We start from the raw sequence: 20,552 nt of genomic DNA, 5'->3' as shown, positions 1-20,552 counted from the left end.
GTGGCGACGATGAGGAGTGGGACCCGTCGATGGGCCCCTGAATTCTCCAATGACCGTGCGGGTGACGTAGTAGAGCCGTGAACGAGTAGAAAGAGGATTTTGGGAGGAGCATCGCATCCTACGGCGATGGGACCGTGGCGTGCGCGTAGAGGATACGCCTAACGCGAATCTAGAAGCATTGCAAAGGAGATGATCAGGGCCGTCGATGCTGTCACCGACATCAATCGATCGACCAAGAAAGCCAGTCAATGCGCAGACTTGCGTCCGACTCTATATAGGGAAGCCAGCCAGGAATACGGATCTTTCCACTGTCGTGCTCTCCGATCTTTCCCCGCGCCGCGATTGAAGATCTTTGCCAGTTTACTTGAGCGATCTTTAGTTGGGTACGAGAAAATCTCTCCTTTCTCGGGTTGATTGTCCTTTGTACGCTGTACGGTGATAAATAGCCTTTGTTCTTGATCTTGTTGGTTCTTGATTTCTTGTCCTTAGGCTTTTATCAGCATCAATTTTAGGGTTTCTTGGAAATCGAAGTGGTTTTTATTGGACAAGTGGGTTTCTTTTCATTAGCAATCGTTTTGTCGCGATCTCTCTGCTGATTATGCGGTCAAATTTCTTTGGAAAATCGGTTTCTTTTTCTTTGTATTCCCCTCCGTTGAATTGTAGATCTTTAAACTGTTCATACTATTCTTAAAATGGCGTTCTTTTAGATGGAAACGGCTGAGCGGATATGATTGATTTGAAAAATAATCATTGTTGTTATTGTTTATTTGGGAAATCTTCGTACTTCATATGATTTAGCTAAAGAAAAGGCGAAAACTTTCTAGTTAATTGACGATGATCTACGTCTGAGATGCCATTCCTGCTTTTTTAGTTGTGGATTCTTTTGATCTTTAATCTTGATTTTGTTTATTCGTGAAGAATAAAAAAACATTTAGTATAGAAACCTTGCGTTGTATTATTAATTCTAGAGATCTCCAATTTGAATTAGGAGAGGAAGAAGCTTAATGGGGTTTTAAGAAATCTTCGTAAGAATTGAATCTTGTACAATTGGTCTTGATTTGCAATTTTGAGTATTTCTAGCGTTGCATTTTAATTGGAGCCGATGGATTTATGGTCTTACAATCTTGCAATTGTCATCCCGCCTGTCGATTTGAAGTTTCAGGAGATAATCTTTTGCTTTAATTTCTATATTTATTCTTTTGCACTCAAGATTTTGGGGGGCTTAATTGAACCGATGTTGTTACCACTTTAATTTGTTCACGTATAGTTTGAGCTTTGTTTATCCAACCTTCTGATAGACCTATATGGATGGAGCAAATTAGCTGTCCATCTTGTAGTTATTACGATACTTAGCTTCTATGGGAAGAATTGAATTCTTTCTTTCTTTTCTCTATTAATAAATTTATATTCTTGTTCACTTTTGGGGATTTTGATAAGCTTTTAGGGAATTTAGCATTCAGTTGTTGGCTCAGAAATATTAATTTGACAGTATCCCTTTTATCAGCGAAACTAGAATGTGGCGGTCACGAGAGCTTTATTGAGCTCTCAAGTAGTTCTAATGTTGTTAATGTTCACATCAGAACTTTATTTCTGTTGAGTTGTTAATGCATTGTTAAATATTTGACCTTTTTTCTTTCCTAGGATGACTGAATATTTTCTGTATGCTTGTCAAGATGGAGCTACATTTTCAACATATTAACTATGTGATGCAATGCCTGTTCAATGATCTTGAAAAGCCTGAGATTAAATGCCTGTTCAATGGTCTGTGATGGTCTTTCCACCTCCCTTTTTGGTTGGGAGAAATGGAAATTAAGAGTTTTTTGTTGGAAATTGTTAATGCAGTGTTAATTATCTGACTTTTTTGTTTTCCTGGGATGACTCAATATTTTCTGTATGCTCGGCAAGATGGAGCTACTTTTCAACATTTGAACTGTGATACAATGCCTATTCAGTGATAAGATATTTGTCTCTGATAGCCTGAGGTTAAATGCGTGGGGAAAAACATTACATCAGATTACTATATGTGCTTCAGTCTGAGATGGTCTTCCCACCTCCCTTTTTGGTTGGGAGAAATGGGATAAACAATTTTTTATATATTTTTTTGTTGGTGCAGCCACTATGAAGTGACTAACATAAGCTTTCTATTTTTCAGCTTCAAGTGATCAGCGGGGAAGTATATTTGTTTGTTTTCTTCAGTTCTCAACTGTTAAAGAGTTCATGTCTGATCTGGACGTCCAGCTCCCCACTGCTTTTGGTAGGTTGACCTGTGATTTTGTGTATCTTTGGATTATGGTTTGCTCGTGCGATAGCAAAGACTAAATATCTTTCACTTTGTTGGTGCAGACCCGTTTGCCGAAGCAAATGCTGACGACTCTGGTGCTGGTGCAAAGGAATACGTGCATGTGCGGGTACAACAGCGGAACGGCAGGAAGAGTTTAACCACCGTGCAAGGATTGAAAAAGGAGTTCAGTTATAACAAGATCTTGAAGGACCTGAAGAAGGAGTTCTGTTGCAATGGTACTGTCGTCCAAGATCCAGAGTTAGGGCAGGTACATCATTGAAAATGAGACGACAACTACAAATACAGATGGTTATCATGTATAATGTACATAACTGATTGTTGTCTTTCTGTTATGGCAGGTTATTCAACTCCAAGGTGATCAGCGAAAGAATGTGTCTAACTTTCTTAGTCAGGTACAGCAAGTTGATTTTCTAGTAAATGTTTTTACTGGTGTATTAATCAGAGTTGGGACTTCACAGTTTTGTTGTTAGTGTATTAATCAGGTTATAGGAAATCATTCATTTTATTTTTCCTAATGTGTTTTGGACCCTGTATTGGAGCTGTTGTTGCCGTTTAAAGTCCTTGTTGGATGAGTAGGAATGTTCTTATGAGATCATCACATCATTATGAAGTGTGAGGAGAGTCTATGCTCCCATAAATGGTATCCTTTTCTGTTTTCTGTTTGTTTTTGCTCATCAGTTCATATCTGAGACCCTATTGGAACTTGAATCAAGGAATTAAAGAGTCTCGTGCATAGTTTTGCTGACAATTGAAATACCTACCCATCTTCATGTTGAATGGTGTGAGTGATAGAAATCACCCTCATCATGTTAATTCGATTTGCTTTTACTCTACAACTTACCATATTTTATTGCTGTGAAAATTCACGAGGTGTATCTGTTGATTTTGTCCTCTCCCATATGATTCATGCATCAACATTTCTAGAAAATACATCTTTAGAAATATAGTTGGAATTTGAACACACCCACTAGAGTTATCTTCGAATCGTTGGGGTTGATCTCCCAACAATCATCGACCGACAATGACATAGGAGTTGTTGAAATAGTTGAAATCACAATGCAGACCCACTAGGCTAGCCTTATCAACTTGAAGAGTTTGGATAATCTACATGAAATGTTGTTCCAAAATGTTGCTATCTAGAGATCTGTCGTCTTGATACTGGAAAATTGCTGATATTTTGGGGGGAGGATGTGAGCTAATTTTATTATGTTTTCATCTGACTGACTGCCAAATTGTGTTTCTGGATGCAGACCGGCATAGTGAAGAAGGAATACATCAAGATTCATGGTTTCTGAGTCCATGCTTGTTTAGCTATCCGAGCAGTGTGTGACATTTGGTAGCTTGTTTCTGCTTTGTTTGCTTGATACCTGAACTCTCAAGACATCCGAATAAGATGGAATATTTGAAAGGAACCTTATCCACATTAAGAGAAGTGTATTTGTTCGTGTTGGATCATCGCTTGTGTATAAGAGGCCTCAATTTTCTTTAGTATAAATGTATAATTCTAAGTCTCAATGTGATTCCAATATGCGCAAAACATTTTTTGGGTTGTACAATCGTCACAAAGAGTGTATTTGAAAGGGAACTCTTTTTCTTCTGTGTTGTGTTGCTCAAAGATGAGATCAAACATGTGAAATTTGATAGTAAGGTTTGTCCACTTGAGCTTTGCAACAAAATTTGGAGAGGGATTACCCTTTTTACAGCCAATAATCAGAACAAACGAGTATCCGATGATTCAAGACCATATGTTCATCATCTTCTTCAGATTTGATTAGGAATAGCTGCACTGCAGTTAACAACAATGCATCTGCAGTCTAGAAGAAATCAGCCAAATGGGTTGCTTATATATAAAGAAGATGGTTTGTTCAAACACACATTCATTATATTTCCCACATGAGAACCAACCATATCGGTGTGCTTAGTTTATATATAAGTCGTTCCTATCAGTGATCCATTTGTCTTTCAATGGTGGGAAATTTTATATGAATCAATGATCATATAAAAGAGGCTGTATTAATTAGCTAAGGAAAAAAAAAAAGATCAAACACCTAATGCATAAACAAACTAAAAAAAGATCAAAAAAAAAAAAAAACAGTTTGTCTTCTTCTGGAGATCTACTCGTCGTATTTATGAGCAACTCGAGAGATGGTCTCTCACCATGAACAAAGGGACCAAGCAAAGCCCCTTTTTCCTCAGATCTATCTGTACGCCCACATGAATATTCCTAGGCGAGTCCATTTCATCAATCTGCAAAACCAAGAAGAAGATGTGTTCAATCTATCTCCGATCCAGCAATAATATGAAAAGATCTCTGTAGCAGAAGAAACCACATATGTAGCCACTCGAGGAAGCAGAAGAAGTCATCGTCTATGGCTCTTCCTCCTCTTGTTGAGTATGGCATCTCAATCAACTCTGGAAATTTCCAGCACTTCGTTTTTGATTCAATCCCTCCTCACGTATCATGCAACTCCAGTGATCTTTCTCTGAGATAACCAGTCTTTCTTTTTCTTACCCCCTATTTTATGTCCGATTCAATTTTTATTTCCTTTAGAAATTTCTTAATAATTTTTTTTCTGTAAGATAATGAAATTAGGTACCCCACCCCTATTCTTCTTATAAGAGAGATCATATCTTTAACATACAGCAGTGCTTAAGGCACTCACGAATGAATCATAGACGATATTAAATTGATCCAAAAAAAGATAAAAAGGTAGAGCTTACAGATTTAAAACCACCTCCTCAAACTAACTCCGATTGATTGGTCTACAATACAGCCTATAAGCTGAACAAATTTATAATTGCAGGAAAAGATATATATATATAAGGCCATCTAACTAATTGTGGCCTCTCGATTACAATGGCACCGAGGTCTTCGTCAGCCAGAATGGAAAGAAATTGCTGCTTGCTGCTAGTACAAATAACTTGATCGCGAGAAGGATGTCGCTATGGTACAACATTTCCGCAACCGCGGTTATTGCCGCTACCCAGAGCAGGGTATTATTGTCTGCCAAACCCCGGTGGTGGCGGCGGTGGCCTCCTGATGTTCGAGCTCCTATCCAGAGCAGTGTACCGATTGGTGGTTTGCTGGTGGTGACCAAATGATCTCCCTGTAGTGTGCTGACTTGGTGGTGGTGCCCTCTCATCTCCATATTGTTCCTCCCACTGCTGGGGTGCATAGGAATGGTAGTCCCCGTAATTAGCATTGTATGGAGCCTGAGTATGAGCATAGGGTACGTGTTGAGGTACCGGTCGATTAGCAGAAGGATAAGGATATCCACCACCCTGCGGGTAGTTATAAGCTGGAACTCTGCCTCTGGCATCAGGGTGGCTGCTTCCATTATGGGGGTCGTAATATGACCTACTACTGTAATGATCTCTTTCATACTGAGATCCCAATGATCTTTCATAGTAATGAGTCGATGTGGTAGAATCATACCATCGCCCATGACCATCACCTGAATCATTTCTAGGGTCGTAATGTTGTGAATGACCAACCTGATGGCCTGCCCTAGCTGCTGCTGCTGCTCTCTGATCCCCAACATGGTGCCTGCCAGCTGAATACGGCAGACCATTTGTGCTGGTATTGTAAGACAATGGAGCAACCCTAGAATCACCACTGTAATGGTCCCTACTTATTTGTAAGCTGTTCTTCACTAGCCGATGTGCAGCATCTCCTAGTTGTTTGCCAGAGATGGATCCATGTGGATTTTGCCTGAAAGAGAAAAAAAGTAACACCACCGGTTGAAAATGTTAAAAGTTGGCATCCGGTGGAAATAAAGCAGAGGACAAACTAAAAATAGTTTGGGTCACTGGAAAAGAGTAAAATAAGATTAGTCAAATAGTTACCTTCCATTTTCAAATGGCTTCCTGCCAGTATCTTCATGCCACAGAACTGGTGGTGGCTTCAAGTCACCAGCTGTGACAGTCTGCAACAAAGACACAGGAAGGATAGAAATCAAAAGAATACAAACAACATATCAAAAGAATAGAAATCAAAGTGGAAAATGAGTGAACTTCTGATGCACTTGGCCCCCTGAGTATTGGAACAACATCGACGAATTCCTTCGTCAGAAGGATCATCACATACTTTTAGCAAATATTTAAACACTAAGGCCACACCAAAATGGCGAGCCTTGACCAACATTTTAGCCCTCAGTAATGCCATGATTTAAATCTTCTGTTTAGAGTCGAGGATCCGCAAGCCAACAGGATGCAGAATGTCACGTTGCCCTTATGCATCTTATGCTTGAATTCCAAATCAAATCAGAATACAAAAGCTAATCTGCTAGCAAAAGGCATACAATTCAATCATGTGCTTCATTTCACTGAACTTGAGGACAGTCATCATCTTTTCTTATATTGCAATAATACTATTATGTGACCTTGTGGGAAAGCATAATGACCCTGTATGGTCGATCATTGTACAACCAAAAGAATAGGTGCTCTATTAGAGTGATTCAGTTCTATTTTAATATGGTCTTTAAGCACGAGAGGCATCAATACGACACCCATGCCATATTAATTCTTCTGTTCTATTAGGCTTAAAACAACTGTCTTTCCAACATCCAATTCACATGTCATGAATAAAAAAATATGGGGGATTTCTCCTGCATTTTCCTTCTAGGAAGAATATAATGATGATCCTTTGCAACATGAGTCACCTGGTTTCAAGTCACAAAACCATTTCTCTACTTAAAGGGATAGGGTTTCATATATTGATCTTCCACTGAACCCAGCACAAGCAGGAACAGGCCACCCTTTCAATAAATAATAAAGAGAAATTTAACTACTTTATCAACCTACAATAAGTACCATAAAGCCAAGATAATTTATCCAACATGAACTAGCAAATTTCAAAAATCACATTTTACTGGTTATTACATATTAAGAATCAAATTTGAAGGTTTATATGTTAAACATAAGACACATATAATGATGAGATGCAAAAAGTCCAACACCCTGTGTGAATATTATAAAAATGACACAAATCCATATTATAAAATATCATCACAAAGTCATCACACTTTAAAATTGTATATTTCACTTGCAAATAAATGTGGGCTTAAAAATGGATACAAATTTGAGGATACTCCAAAACAATATGCTATTACAGATGCAAAAGTACAAACTCTGTGTGGATTCATGTAATTTGATAGTAGAAATAAGAACAGCCTACAGAATTCATAAAGACACCCAGTTGGTACTAGTAAATAGGATCCAAAATAAATGAATAGCTGGTTGTTATTCACACAGATATGGGTATATTTTGTTAGTACAAAAACATTCAGGACTCTTCCAAGACTAAATTAGATGAGATAAGCTAAGAGTCCTTATCTTACCAATTGCCATACAGCACTACAACTGACTGCAGGTGGTCTTGACTTAATGAACAGAATCTAATTTACTTATTTATTTATATTTTTTTCGTTCATCTTCCCCTTCCTATTCGAACTAGGCAAATTACAAAAATGTCAGAAACTGTATTAGTTCTTTATAAGGAAAACTATAACAATCCACATGTCCAGCTGGATCACGGGGAAAAAATTTAGTTAAACAAGGGCGATAAGATCAGGATTTTCAACGTATACAGATATTCCTAACACGTGAAGAAATAACAGAAAATGAGTAAACATGTAAAATTACTATATACCTTCTTTGGAATAATAACACCAGCCGGTGGCCGGGTGATGTGCTTATGTGCATCTGGAAGTTTGTAAATTGAACATCTGGAGAAAAGAGTCATTAATGCATAATTTTCTTCAAGAAATAATGTAAACTGATAATTTTGCAGCAACTGAGATTACATGACTTGATTATCCATTATATCTTCCATTCCTTTAACAGGAGATCTAAAGATAGGAGGGCATGGATCTCCACTACAAAGACATAGATACCCATTCATTCCACCACTGCACAAAGCAGAAAAAAAATCCAATTAACAGCTTCATTTATAATTTGGTTAATTTCTTTAGCATTCAAAAAGTTAACGAAAAGTGTCCGGCCACCATGCTAGTTTAATGCATAACCACAATGCCTATCCAGAAAAAAGAATGTGTTTTCTCCAATTATGCTCATGATATACAAAAAGATAGGAGCATAAAGGAGCAAAGTATATCGATGTCATTAAAATTACAAACCAACAACTTTAAAATAATTTGCAGCTTAGCTGCCATCCAGTAAGTGGCTTAACATGCTTGCTTCTAGAATCACTTGGTGCAGATATTAACAGCATAACTCAGACAATCGAGACAAGAAGGAACACAGACTTAAAAACAGAATAAAGGCATCTTGTTTTAAGTCTTGCAACATTGACACAATGACCACCTACTTCAATATGACAAATAGCAATTTCAATGCTTCTATGTAGTGTCCTAAATCGCAATGAAGAGAACACAACAGCGTCCTTAAAAATAACACATTCCAATTCATCTTCATAACCACCTTGAATGCCACAGCATCAAGTTTCAGCAAATCAAGATATTCATTTTGCTTCTAATCTATCCACGGGATCCATAACCACAACCTGAATGTCATGAGTTCAAGTTTCAGCAAATCAACATGTTCTTTTGATTCAGTAAATCTTTTTTAGTTCAAAATCTACTTTTTTTAATTAATAAAAATTAGAGTACATTTTTCCCCAAGCCTAACAATTACTATTGATTTTCTCATCATGCTAATATGTGTCAACACCTTTGACCATGGCCTTCAACCAAATATTCAAAATCATAAATCAACAATTGAGGGTGGGCCTCGGTACAAAGGTAAGATTGCACCTTGACACCAGGGTTTGAGTCATGGAAATAGCATCTATATTTATATTTAAAGGTAAAGCCATAAATATTGACCCTCCAATCCTAGACCGATGGTAACCTCGAACACAGATACCCTTTTTACCATACATACACAATTACATAAAAAGCTAAATATATTGTAATTCAGGTTAGAAACATATACCGACAGTAACCTTGAACACAGATACCCTTTTTACCATACATAAAGAGTTACAGATATTGTAATTCAGGTTAGGAACATATACCTGGATGCAGGGTCAAGTTTCTCTTTCACTTCAGCCAGTTCCTTGGCAGACAAATGTGAGAACCTGCTTGTCAGAGAGAATATGTATGGAGAAAGTGTGTGAGAAACATTCACAAAAAGCATGTCGGACATTATGCTGTTTCGACGTGCCTCCTCTTCCTATAAAAAGGGCAACAAAATTTGGTCAAATTCAATTTCCATATGCAAACAACATGAGCTTTCCTGAACTTAAAAATATCACTTCAGTACCGTTAAAGTATGCTCCACTTTTTTAATTTCAGACAGTAAGCGAATTTCCTCTATAAAAGGCAGCTTGGCGATACCCTGAAAAAGGTTACCGATGATGCCATCAAATTGCATGGTATGAAAAGCAATATCATATCAAAGGCAACAAAAGATCTACTTAAAACTTGTGATAATCTAACCTGCCAAGAAAATCTCTTTCCATTCATATCCACCTCAAAATCTGTTAAAAAATTTAAAAGAAGGTTAAAGTATCAGAAGCATAAACTAGGAGAGATATTCATGTATGTTAAATTTAAATTACCAGTTGGATAGAAATCCAGAATTGGTGATGTTGGATCTGACATCAATCTCCTATAATGTATAGGAAGTGCATGTGCACTGCAAATGCAAATATAGTATCAGCCACTTAAAAATATTTAATCGTACAAAATGTGATGAAAGATTCAATTAACTCTAACCTTGCAGCTGGAAACACCCCCATTAACTGATCAAATGGTTTGAAAGGTGAACCAAGCTTAAAGCTTATATTCAAGCCACCCAGATCCTTCATGTCAGAAGCAAAAGGAGCATAATGATATGGATAAAACCTGGTTGATGAAAGAAGCAAACAGTTAAGAAAGTCAAATATAAGATAATTTATATAAATGGATTTTTTATAATAAAATGAAAAAAGAATATTATGTTCTGATGATTTGCATATAACTTCCAGTAACATCATACAATAGATCCATCAAGTCTGTTACAGCATACATTCCATTCATTGTCAAAAGAGCCCAAAACTGCTTAAGCCTCATTTGTCTATCAATCAGAAAATAAAATGTGTAGCTAAGTCAAAAGCTTCACTACACAAAGCAAACACAGTTCATCTGTATGTAACACCTTAAACGCAAGCATCCAAATACGAATTTGGTTATTGTCGAAGATACATTAAAGCTCCTAAACTACAACTGACATGAGGTCCTTCAAAAACAAAAAGAAAGAGAGAGATAGTACCACCAGAAAACACCAGTTTAGCATATAATATGCTTAGAGAAGACCTATATATTACCTAAGCACCATAACCAGCTTCTATGTGTCACCCTAAGATATAGTGGGTTAGATCTAATAGTTACATGGGGCAAGACATAACAACATAATATATTTGGTTTACCTGCAACAAGATGTGCAAGCTATGTTCTAAAGAGAAAAGACCAAACATCCAGTAAGCAGATTTCAAGCAGGACTGAATATACAAAAGAATGTTCCATAAAGCAACCCACCATTTCCTGGGCCTGGTGATGATCAACCATAAAAATTTTGGGGCCATATTATGTATTAACTAGGATTAACTAAATTATCTCATGCACTTTATAACAAAGGAATATATATTACAAAAAACATGTACGATCAATTCAAGGCTGTGAAATCAAGAAACGAGTTAACAGGAAAGGTTTTCTTAATAGAAGACGACAGCATTTAATATTTTTGAAAAAAAATAAACTAGACTCAAGATTATCACTTCTACACTGAACAAAGCTATCTATTATTCAATAATGACAAATACATTTTAACAACAAAATTAAACAAAAAACAAATTTGTATATTAAAGTAATGGTGACAATGCTTACCATTGCCATGAGCAAACTCCCTCATAATAATAATGCATGACCCAGCATAAGCCTTCAGTGTACCTTAAAACCTAACCAAGAAAAGGAATGAGGAAAATCCCTTTAACAATTTTTGACGATTCAACCTTACAAAAAGGAAAAACACTTAAATAAATAAATTGATGAGTGTATAAAATACATAATCCATGTCTTAAATGTTAATTTTATACTCTTCATATATCAAGGGTCAAAGAACAGCATGTTTAGCTCTAGCCACTCATGCTGCCATTGCACATAAGGTAGCACTGTGCAGTGCTGGCCCATGCCAAATACATATATTGGAATAAATCAACCTCGAGAAGATATCATATTCAGTTGTGCCACATGAAAAGCACCCATAAGCACATCAAAGCATAAGTTTGGGCAGTTCTAGCTGAATTAACAAACATAAAAAAAAGAGGATTGAGTAGGGGAGAAGGCAAGGGAAGCCAAGATGGAGGAAAGAGAAAAAAATAGAAATCATATATATGACTAAGAAATAAATTTGTTGTCACTACTCGAATCCCTTCAGCCACACGCCTATCCACAATTAATTCTTTCGTACTTGAACCCATTTACCAGTGTGCCCAATCCAGACTATGTGGGATGGCACATTGTCTATCCTATACAACCAATCTTTGTCAAAGACAATCATATCTTTTATAACTGATACAGGTCTTGATATACAAACTATGCAACCTAGGATGCATCACCATGGTATGAGATACACCGATATATATTACCAAAGAAGCTCTCACCTCTATTTACAAACCATTCATTCATTGTTGTGATACTTACCATGTATCATAATTCAACTTTGACATATTCCCCTACCCACTACCAAGCATTTGCTACGACAACTACATTGAACATATTCTGGCAAAGGCATCCTTTTATCCGAGTTAACAAAATAGGCATCCCCATGTATACCCGGTTGCTTAGTTTGGATGCCAACAACTAACAGTCTTGACTAAATATTAAGTGAGGATAACAATAGACTTAGGATATAGCATGGAATCTATGTATTTTGCTTTGCTATGTGTTCAGACTTCATGCTTCTTTTCATGTTCAGATGACGAGATCCTACTGCCATCTACATAATCTATTGACAAAATTACAATCAGATTGTAAGATGCATGGGAAGTATCCTGGTAATGCTAAGCATCTTCAGTCAAAAACGCAAAGGTCAGTCAGGAAATAATGAAAAACAAGTGAGGAATGATCAGCATAGATTGTGAAGAGCAGTCGTTGAAACCCATGTAAGAAGAAAAGGATATGCATATACTTGTACATGTTTCTATAAGCTACCTGTGTATTTATTTACAAACATCAGATGTGTAGATATCCCTGAACATAAATATACAGAAAGTTTGTTTACATAGCAAATGACTTACAACATCTTTTTGAATTGCTTCAATTTCCTCAGGATATTTTGCAGAAAACTTTTCTTGATAGTATCTATCTTTCCATCCCGGCTCTCCTAGTTTTACCTGTCATAACAAGCAAAGAGCAGTATGTCAACCAATACTGTTCATCAGCAATATAAAATCCCTAAATATAACTCCTCTAGATGACTAATGCATGGCACCTGGAATGCATTCAGATCACAAAAAGATAGTTTTTTTTTTTGAAATAAAAGAAGTATTTACAACCAATAGCTTGTCTGTAGTGCATGAATGGTGTAAACTCATCACAATTCTGGAGTTGAATAGGCATTCACTAATTCAGGAAGCATCTGCAAAGGAGAGCCCAAAAACACACGATATCGTGGCAAACAAGGAATAACCAATATTTTAAAAGACAATCAAATCCAGAAAACGGATAGGACCTCCGTTTTAAGCACAATCTGGGAGACCATAGGGTAATGACATCTGAAGCATTTATATGCCAAGCTCAACTCTAATTCAACTCAAGCTGTTAAGTTTCAGTTTTATCAGCTATTTTAGATGTCACTTAGGCAGTGTTACCTGGACAACATGAAAAATGTCGGACATATACCACTTGCCAGGTTCACAGCCACAAGTTTTGCCAGTTGGATTATGAAGTGGGAATTTCAGTTACAAGCTAACACTTGCCATACTGACACTGTGAGAGGACCCTTTTTGCCTGAAAGACTAATTATAGATTTATCTTATATTTTTTCCAAAAAAGAATCAACTAGAAATGCCAAGTTTTTCATAGTTGTCATGTCCAAGCTTGGCACAGAAGTCCTAAACGGATTAGGAATTGGGCGCCGTCATAGGTTATAGAGGAGAATATCCTGTTAGGTAAAAAAGGATGGTGCACAAGTTACCCAGGACTATTTGGTGGGAGAATGCTAGTGGTGCAACATATCTGATACCAATACATTGATTTTTCTTTTCTGCAAGCCCTTGCTAAATTCTTTCTTACTACCCTGGAAATGGCTCCAGCAGCAGAACAACCTAGAATTTCATTCTAAATCAAACTGGCAATGAGTAAATTGGACCATGTCCTGTAGACATGCCTGCATGGGCAGAATTGGAGCAAAAAGAGCAAGGACAAATCAGTCCAATCCCCTCACAACCAAAAACACAAACTCCCAAGAAAAAACTACAACAGAAGTACTTAGAGGAGCAGATACAGTTTGTCTTGATGTAACAGAAAAGCAGAATTAAGTAGATAAGCATGCTAAAATCAAACAATATAAGTTTAGTTTAGTTTCAAACCTTGTCCTCCACTGGATTTTCAGAGTTAAAAAGGTCAGACTTCTCCTTAAGCAATTCCTTAAGCTTTGTCTTCAATTCCTCCCTATTTTCACAGATCTAAAAATTAAAAACATAGTTTTAGATAACAAATCAATAAAAGGAATAACATGCACAATAAAAAATAGAACTATTTAACATAATGTGAAATCAAAAGCATAGATAAGTAAACTTACTTCTACTTCAAAACTGTTCTCAGCCTCAACAATGGCTGCACCGATAGTTGCTCCAGAAGAAGAAAGCCGTGCAATTTTTCGGGCTCGGTCGTTAACCCCTTTGCTGTCGTATGTTCTAGATCGACTAGTCTGGATGTCAACTGGCATGGCACCGGTAGATCGGCCTACTTGATTTTCTCTTCTCATAGATACTGTGCTTTCCAAATTGTACGAAGAACCTATTTGTTGATATGGTGAAGGCAAAGCACCAGATGCGAGCCGCGAACCTTGAAAACGAGTAACAGGAACTATAAGATCGGTCCTCACTTGAGGATCAATATCATCTCCTCTTTTTATTTGAGCCTTTTCACGCTTAATTCTTTCTGCTTGACGCTGAAAAATAAAGACCAATAAAAAAAATCAAGAAGACCACAATTTTTATGAAACAGATTTAATCAAATGATTTAAATGACATTAATGAAAACTGCCATCGATATATCAAAAACACATACCACCTCAATTAACATGCCATAAACATTTATCATCATAAATAACTACACAATTTCATGTATTCAACCTATAAGTATCAATATTTCATGTTTGTTGGTTAACCATGATTTTCCAATTTCTGACATTCCCAAGATCTATTTGACCAGAGTTCACAGAATTTGGTGATCAGATTTGCAGAATCAAAGAGGATAATCACTCTTACGGAATCAATTAAGCCTTATTAATTCAAGATTCCATGTGAGGAAACTCCAAAACACAATTAAATTCTCACAACAATTTGAGACTCGAGATCTTGGACAATAATTAAGAAGTCACCTGATCAGAGTCCTTACCACAAAACATAATTAGTTTGGATCAAGAAGGCTAGTTGCCATATAGGTTATGATTAGTTGCTCAAAATTATAGTTTAAGTTCTGGTCTGATTTTCAGTTCTTAAAGATTATTTTTCAAAAGTTTTGGGCCTCTAAAAGACAATTGAATTGACATAAGTTAAATCAGAGTTGATTTTGGTCGTTATGAGGTCAATACATAACAGCTTTTAGTCAGCTGGATGAAGCAGGATGCAGATTATCCAGATCATTTCCTCCTTTCGCAAAAAATGCTATGCAGAACATCCTATCTCAACCAAGAAATGGCATATTCATGGCATGTGGCAACATAATCCTTCAGCTAAACAGTGAAAATCTACATGTTATCGTCATAATTGTTTCACAGGTTGCAACTAAAAGCAAAACATATAATGAACAGGCTTGGTCCTTTATCATAGTGCAGTTATATTTCTTCCAAACGAAAGATAGTGAACATGGCATCATTTGAAGGTTGATGCAGATTAATAGTTATGGTAAAATCTAAAATTGATAACGCAAAGCCAAAAAAACTAATTTATGGAGAGTAGACCTGATGCAAACGAGACCTTTTCTGGAATATTTTATCCTCATAGGACCCTACAGCCTGGATAAAATGTTCAACTCTGCTCAAGTTGGGCTGGCACAACAAAAACATAAAGTTTAGTAGGTGAGATGTAAACTTGAATCAGAGTCAAAAGAAGAGAAGGCAAATGTTGTATACCGTGCTCGAGTCTGTCAAATAACCACCCATCACCATAAACTCCTTCTTGTATACAGCCATTAACAAATTTATGGCACCCTGTCACCATTAAGATCGATTAATATTTAATATCATAAGTTCATACATAACTAAAAAAAGAAAACGTGAAAAGGCAAAAGGAAACAATGATTAACTTGTGAGCAAGATCAAACCATTTATCTGAATTCATATTTTAAAGGTAAGATGTTTCTATGAAAAGCATGTCCCATGTTAAGGAAATTAATGAAGTACAAACATTTGGTTGTTATATTTATACTGTCAAAAAGGGCCAAAATGATTAAAGGAACAAACCTCTCGAATTTCCAAAGTTGGCATGTGGGGTAGAAAGTCATTTCCAACAAAGAAACATATGAAGATGAAATCATCAACTATGCGCTCAAAGTCAACTTCAAAAGGAGGATTAGGGATTCTGAATTCATATTCCAGATATTCTCGAAGAGTCCAAATGTTAAGGAACTGCACATTTCATTCAAGTACAATAAAAGTAAGAAATGATGCACAAAAAACCATAAAAAAACATATATATCAATAAACCAGACCTGGTAAGGCTTTTTTGCAACAGAAACATCTTCACTCTTCTCATCAAACTCTCCAGATTTTCTTTTAGCATTCCCTTGGCAATTTGCTGCTAAATGGCCCATCTGACCACACAAGAAGCACTTGTCCTGCTGCCCGGGAGTGAAAACAATCTAACAAATGCCATTCACAAAGATCAAAACATGAGAAAGAAGCTATAAAATTTATGAATGCTTATTTATTTTCAGCAGTAGATGATAAGGCAACAACTACAAGCTTGGAAAGAAAAAATAAAATAAAATCTAAGTCAAATCTTTGTTCACGAAACATAAATCTCAAGGATACACCATTCAACACAAACTTCTTTGAGCTAATATAACAGTTCAACAGCTAAATCATGCAAGCAATCGATTTGACTCAAACATGTTTAATAGTCATCTATGCAAGCTGAACTACATAATTTCAAATCAGAAGGAGATTATTAGCAACTCTAACCTCTCTCAAGATTGAAAAGTGCACCTCATGTGTGGCCAAAGCTAACATGATCAAGTCCGCATCCTGCAAAGAGAAAGTGGAGAACCACATAGATTTAACTTGAAAATATACATAACAAGCTTGGTCACTGTTAGAGTCTTACAGATATCTAATAGACCATACTAAGGGAAAGCAAGTCAGAAATGGTTAAATTCAGCGAAACATGTTTAAAGGTAAATTTAATTTTACTAAAATCAATTTGAAATTCACTAAAGAAGAAAAGAAAACAGCATCGGATCTGCTTAAGTTTTGTGTTATGAGATACACTTTTTTTTCTCAACTAAAATGAGAAGGCTACACTGAAAAAGTCAGAATACTAGAAAATACAGATCATAAGACATCCGTATATACTGAAAGGTGAAGCAGCAGACGAACTCCCCAGGTTGCCGTGGAAGCTCTAGTAACAAGCTCAAGGAGTTCATTGCAAAAAACATATAAAGACACAGCACAGATGAAAAAATAATACATCGGATCCAGAGAAAAATTATTCTAGCTCATTGATAGAGAACATGAGAAGATATGATGTCCAGAGAAAGAACGTGAAGTCATGAAAGGTAGGTAACAACTCTGCAAATATGCACATAAGTAGTAACATCTCCCTGTCTATAGAAATGTTAAAAGCATCATATATAAATAAATAAATAACCTACTAATAAAGGAACATACCAATCCATAAAGACAGTGTCGAGTATTTGGATCATAACCAGGTAAATTTCGTTGAAGCCGGACGTATGACATAATTTTGTGTTCCCCTTCACCAGGAACATTTGCATCAGAAAGGAGAACCTTCAAGAAAATTTATTATAAGAAAATTTATACGCTTTATGCTTACTTTATCAATGTTGGATAACTGGTCTATTTGGACAGCAAAAATGATTGACCAAAATCCACTTTAATGTTTGCAGGGCAAAAGAAAAAACACATAAGAAACTATCGAGGACAAATGTTCTTCACTGACATACTTTTATTCGTTTCCAACCAGGGTCATAATTTAGCCGAAGATGTATATAGTACTGCAGTGCAGTTGATAAAACAGCCATGAATTCAGTCCCAGGGGTAATAACATTCGAATCAAAAACTTGTGATTCCTGTTTAGGAGGGAGCTTTCTGCCCTCACTTTCAAACTCTTGACGCAGCCTTTCTTCTTCTGCTGCCTGCAATATATGGCAACGAATGATGATCATAATCGCTATAGAGTTGCATGTAGACACTATATTTCATGTCATGATAATATAATATAGAGAAGGCAATATTGAATGTAGACACACCCACCGCATCAGCTGCATCTTTCGCTGCCCTGAATCGTCTAGAGCGCTGCTGGTTCATCTTAGCTCTTGGTGCAACACCATCTAGATTCACAATTCCATTATTAATATACTTGAGGTACACTAAGAGACATCAGAAGTAGTCACAACAAAGAACACTCTAACAAGACCATGGATCCAATTACTTGAATAATAAACAACAAAAACAGATAGGAAACCACGAGCAGCAGTTTAAGCATAGATCTCCCAGCGGACTGCTGTATAACACCTTGAAATATTTCTTAAAACATTGAAATATGAATATTGCAAGAGGGTCTTTAAATAAAAACTCACCAATTGCCATATATAGAAGCTTCCGGGGGCGGACCATGACAAACAGTCTGTCAATATAATCAAAAATGCACTGGAAGACTTCATCGAAGGTTGTAGGAGCAGGCTGTTGTAACCATGAAGATGGATTAGCAAAAAAAAAAAAAACCATGCATAATAGCATTTAATAAAGTTCAGATATAAACATAGCAATGTCATGTAAGAGTTGTAAAGCAGAAGGACAACAAGAACTCTCATTAAGCAAAAGCTTCAGCAGCAGCCAAACATGATTACATGGAAATAAGAAATCTTCAAATCTAGAACACCCTCCATGATCCAGAATCATACTAGATGACTAGGGACCACTACCAGTCAGAGTTGGGCCAGATTCAATTGAAAATGAGAAGACCAACAGAAGCTGTTTTGTACAGCGGAAAATAGAAAGAAAGAAGGAAACAGTTGGACCCAACACGTCCAGCAGGCCGAGATCTGAGTTTCATACCTAAATGTTGGCAACCAAATCTGAAATAGCAGTACAGTTCAATGATTGTTCGACTGAATTACAATTTTTTGTGTAAAAAATAACAAGAAAAAATGGTTATTAGAATTAGATATCAAACATTGAGAAGTGAGGATATATTCTACTCTTTTTTTATCAAAAAGAGAAGAAGCTCTAATTAAACCTGAGCAAAATGAATACAAAGTTCCCCACCAGCATCAGAGCTGATAATACATGACAAATCAGAAGGAAAGACAAAATTCCACATGTAAGTGGATTGAGAAGTTTTAGAATAATTAGCTATCCAGTCAGCAGCTCTATTAGCTTCTCTAAAAACATGATGTACTCTAACGGCATCAAAAACAGCATCAAGGATATATTCTACTCTACTACAACATTTAATCAATGAAATGACAGCATTGGTCGGACATAACAAATACTACACACAAATCTACTAATTACCACAAATCACCACACAAAAGGTATAAAGCTTCCGGTCTAGTTTGATATGCTGTAGCAAACTCTCATGAGAACTCATAAAATGCTACAAAAAGAATCCAAAACACAGCATAGGTAATACCCACAACGCTATAATTATCATGTCCCTAATCTGAAACTATCACAATTCATATTTAAATTCGAATTTCAGGTAACAAATAAAAGAACAAAATTGCAAGCATAATACAACATGCTAAGACAAGCTATCAGGATTATTGACAAAATATTATACAAAGACTCCAAGTTCAGAATAGCCAATATCTAAAACACTATAAATATCACGTCTCTGCGGTCCAACCATCAACGTTTCTGATCGGAAAATACAATATTCGGATTTCAGGTGACGATAAACAAGACGATATTGCGTGGTTCCATGACCAAATCTCGACGGACAAAGAACGCCGATCTGATATCCCCATCCATCGATGCCTCGATAAACGGAGTAAATGACAAACAAGGAAGACGGAGAAAGGAAAGCGAGCAAACCCGGTCCTCGGGGTGGAAGCAGGGGTGGATGATCCCGTTCATGTCGAGGTAGAGGTTGTCGAACTCGAGGCCATTAGGGTTGGGCTTGGAGGTGTCGACGGGGACCTTGACGCCCTCGATCTCGACCGGCTCCTCCTCCACCACATCCACCACCACCATCGGATACTTCTCCGCGAGCCACCGATAGAACGCCGGCACTCCCATCGCGTCGCAGCCTTCCTCTCTACCTCACGAACCCTAACCCTTCGATCGACCCGAGGAGGAGGAGAAGAAGAACAAGAAGCGGGCGAGAGGGAGAAACCCTAAACAAGGCGGCGATGTCCACGATCCGATTCCGAATTGGGTAAATATAATCCGGATGAATGAGAGGCATGCGGGTGAGCTCGATGACCACTATTGAACCGGATCGAACCGGGAATCTGTTACTCGGTTGTCACGAACCCGACGGGTGAGCCGGGTGCTATTTCTAATGGGCGAATCGACGCCGCGATGGACCCAATGTAGACCGTCCGTGAGGTCTGATTCGGTCAACCCGAGCCGCGTTCTGTGGGACCACATTATCCTGCGTTTAATGGTATAGGTGGAACAACCTGCATACACGGTTCTTCGTTTCTAGTTTGATTCGATATCCTCGTGTTGTATGTGTAGAGTAACCATATCGTTTCATCTCAGGTTTTGTGGTTGACTATAGTAGAGTGAATATTGTACGAAACTAAGATATTATGATTAAACTATACGACGA

General features: G+C 37.0%; 2 protein-coding genes across 5 annotated transcripts; one reads left to right on the top strand and one right to left on the bottom strand.

The window, feature by feature from the left end:
• Nucleotides 1-230: 230 nt before the first annotated feature.
• Nucleotides 231-3,899, top strand: LOC103993604 (protein translation factor SUI1 homolog). 2 transcript variants are annotated; one of them, XM_009413732.3, is made up of 5 exons: nt 231-383; nt 2,153-2,254; nt 2,344-2,549; nt 2,641-2,694; nt 3,553-3,899. In XM_009413732.3, the coding sequence occupies exons 2-5, from the start codon at nt 2,218-2,220 to the stop codon at nt 3,595-3,597; spliced, it is 342 nt and encodes a 113-aa protein (XP_009412007.1). In that variant the 5' UTR covers nt 231-383; nt 2,153-2,217; the 3' UTR covers nt 3,598-3,899. The 2 variants fall into 2 exon arrangements, with proteins under 2 accessions (XP_009412007.1, XP_064934387.1); XM_065078315.1 differs by lacking the exon at nt 231-383 and adding an exon at nt 449-1,761.
• Nucleotides 3,900-4,968: 1,069 nt separating this feature from the next.
• Nucleotides 4,969-20,135, bottom strand: LOC135587194 (5'-3' exoribonuclease 3-like). Of its 3 annotated transcripts, XM_065078308.1 has the most exons (23): nt 19,811-20,135; nt 18,352-18,454; nt 18,026-18,102; nt 17,716-17,907; nt 17,420-17,539; nt 16,715-16,777; nt 16,243-16,392; nt 15,995-16,159; nt 15,665-15,742; nt 15,494-15,580; nt 14,108-14,479; nt 13,896-13,991; nt 12,603-12,698; nt 11,191-11,261; nt 10,042-10,170; nt 9,885-9,961; nt 9,763-9,803; nt 9,587-9,661; nt 9,339-9,496; nt 8,107-8,211; nt 7,953-8,028; nt 6,149-6,228; nt 4,969-6,014 (listed from the first exon to the last, which is right to left on the bottom strand). In XM_065078308.1, exons 1-23 carry the CDS (start codon nt 20,012-20,014, stop codon nt 5,300-5,302), a joined length of 3,330 nt encoding a protein of 1,109 aa, XP_064934380.1. In that variant the 5' UTR covers nt 20,015-20,135; the 3' UTR covers nt 4,969-5,299. The 3 variants fall into 3 exon arrangements, with proteins under 3 accessions (XP_064934380.1, XP_064934383.1, XP_064934381.1); XM_065078311.1 differs by lacking the exons at nt 18,026-18,102; nt 18,352-18,454; nt 19,811-20,135 and having other exon boundaries at nt 17,420-17,505; nt 17,716-17,854; XM_065078309.1 differs by lacking the exons at nt 18,026-18,102; nt 18,352-18,454; nt 19,811-20,135 and having other exon boundaries at nt 17,420-17,505; nt 17,586-17,723.
• Between the last annotated feature and the right edge of the window lie 417 nt (nt 20,136-20,552).

Source organism: Musa acuminata, chromosome BXJ1-8 (genome assembly GCF_036884655.1).
Source record: "Musa acuminata AAA Group cultivar baxijiao chromosome BXJ1-8, Cavendish_Baxijiao_AAA, whole genome shotgun sequence".
NCBI classification, from domain to species: domain Eukaryota; kingdom Viridiplantae; phylum Streptophyta; class Magnoliopsida; order Zingiberales; family Musaceae; genus Musa; species Musa acuminata.
The sequence above is the reverse complement of the archived record's forward strand: the minus strand, read 5'-3'. Positions and strand labels throughout refer to the sequence as shown.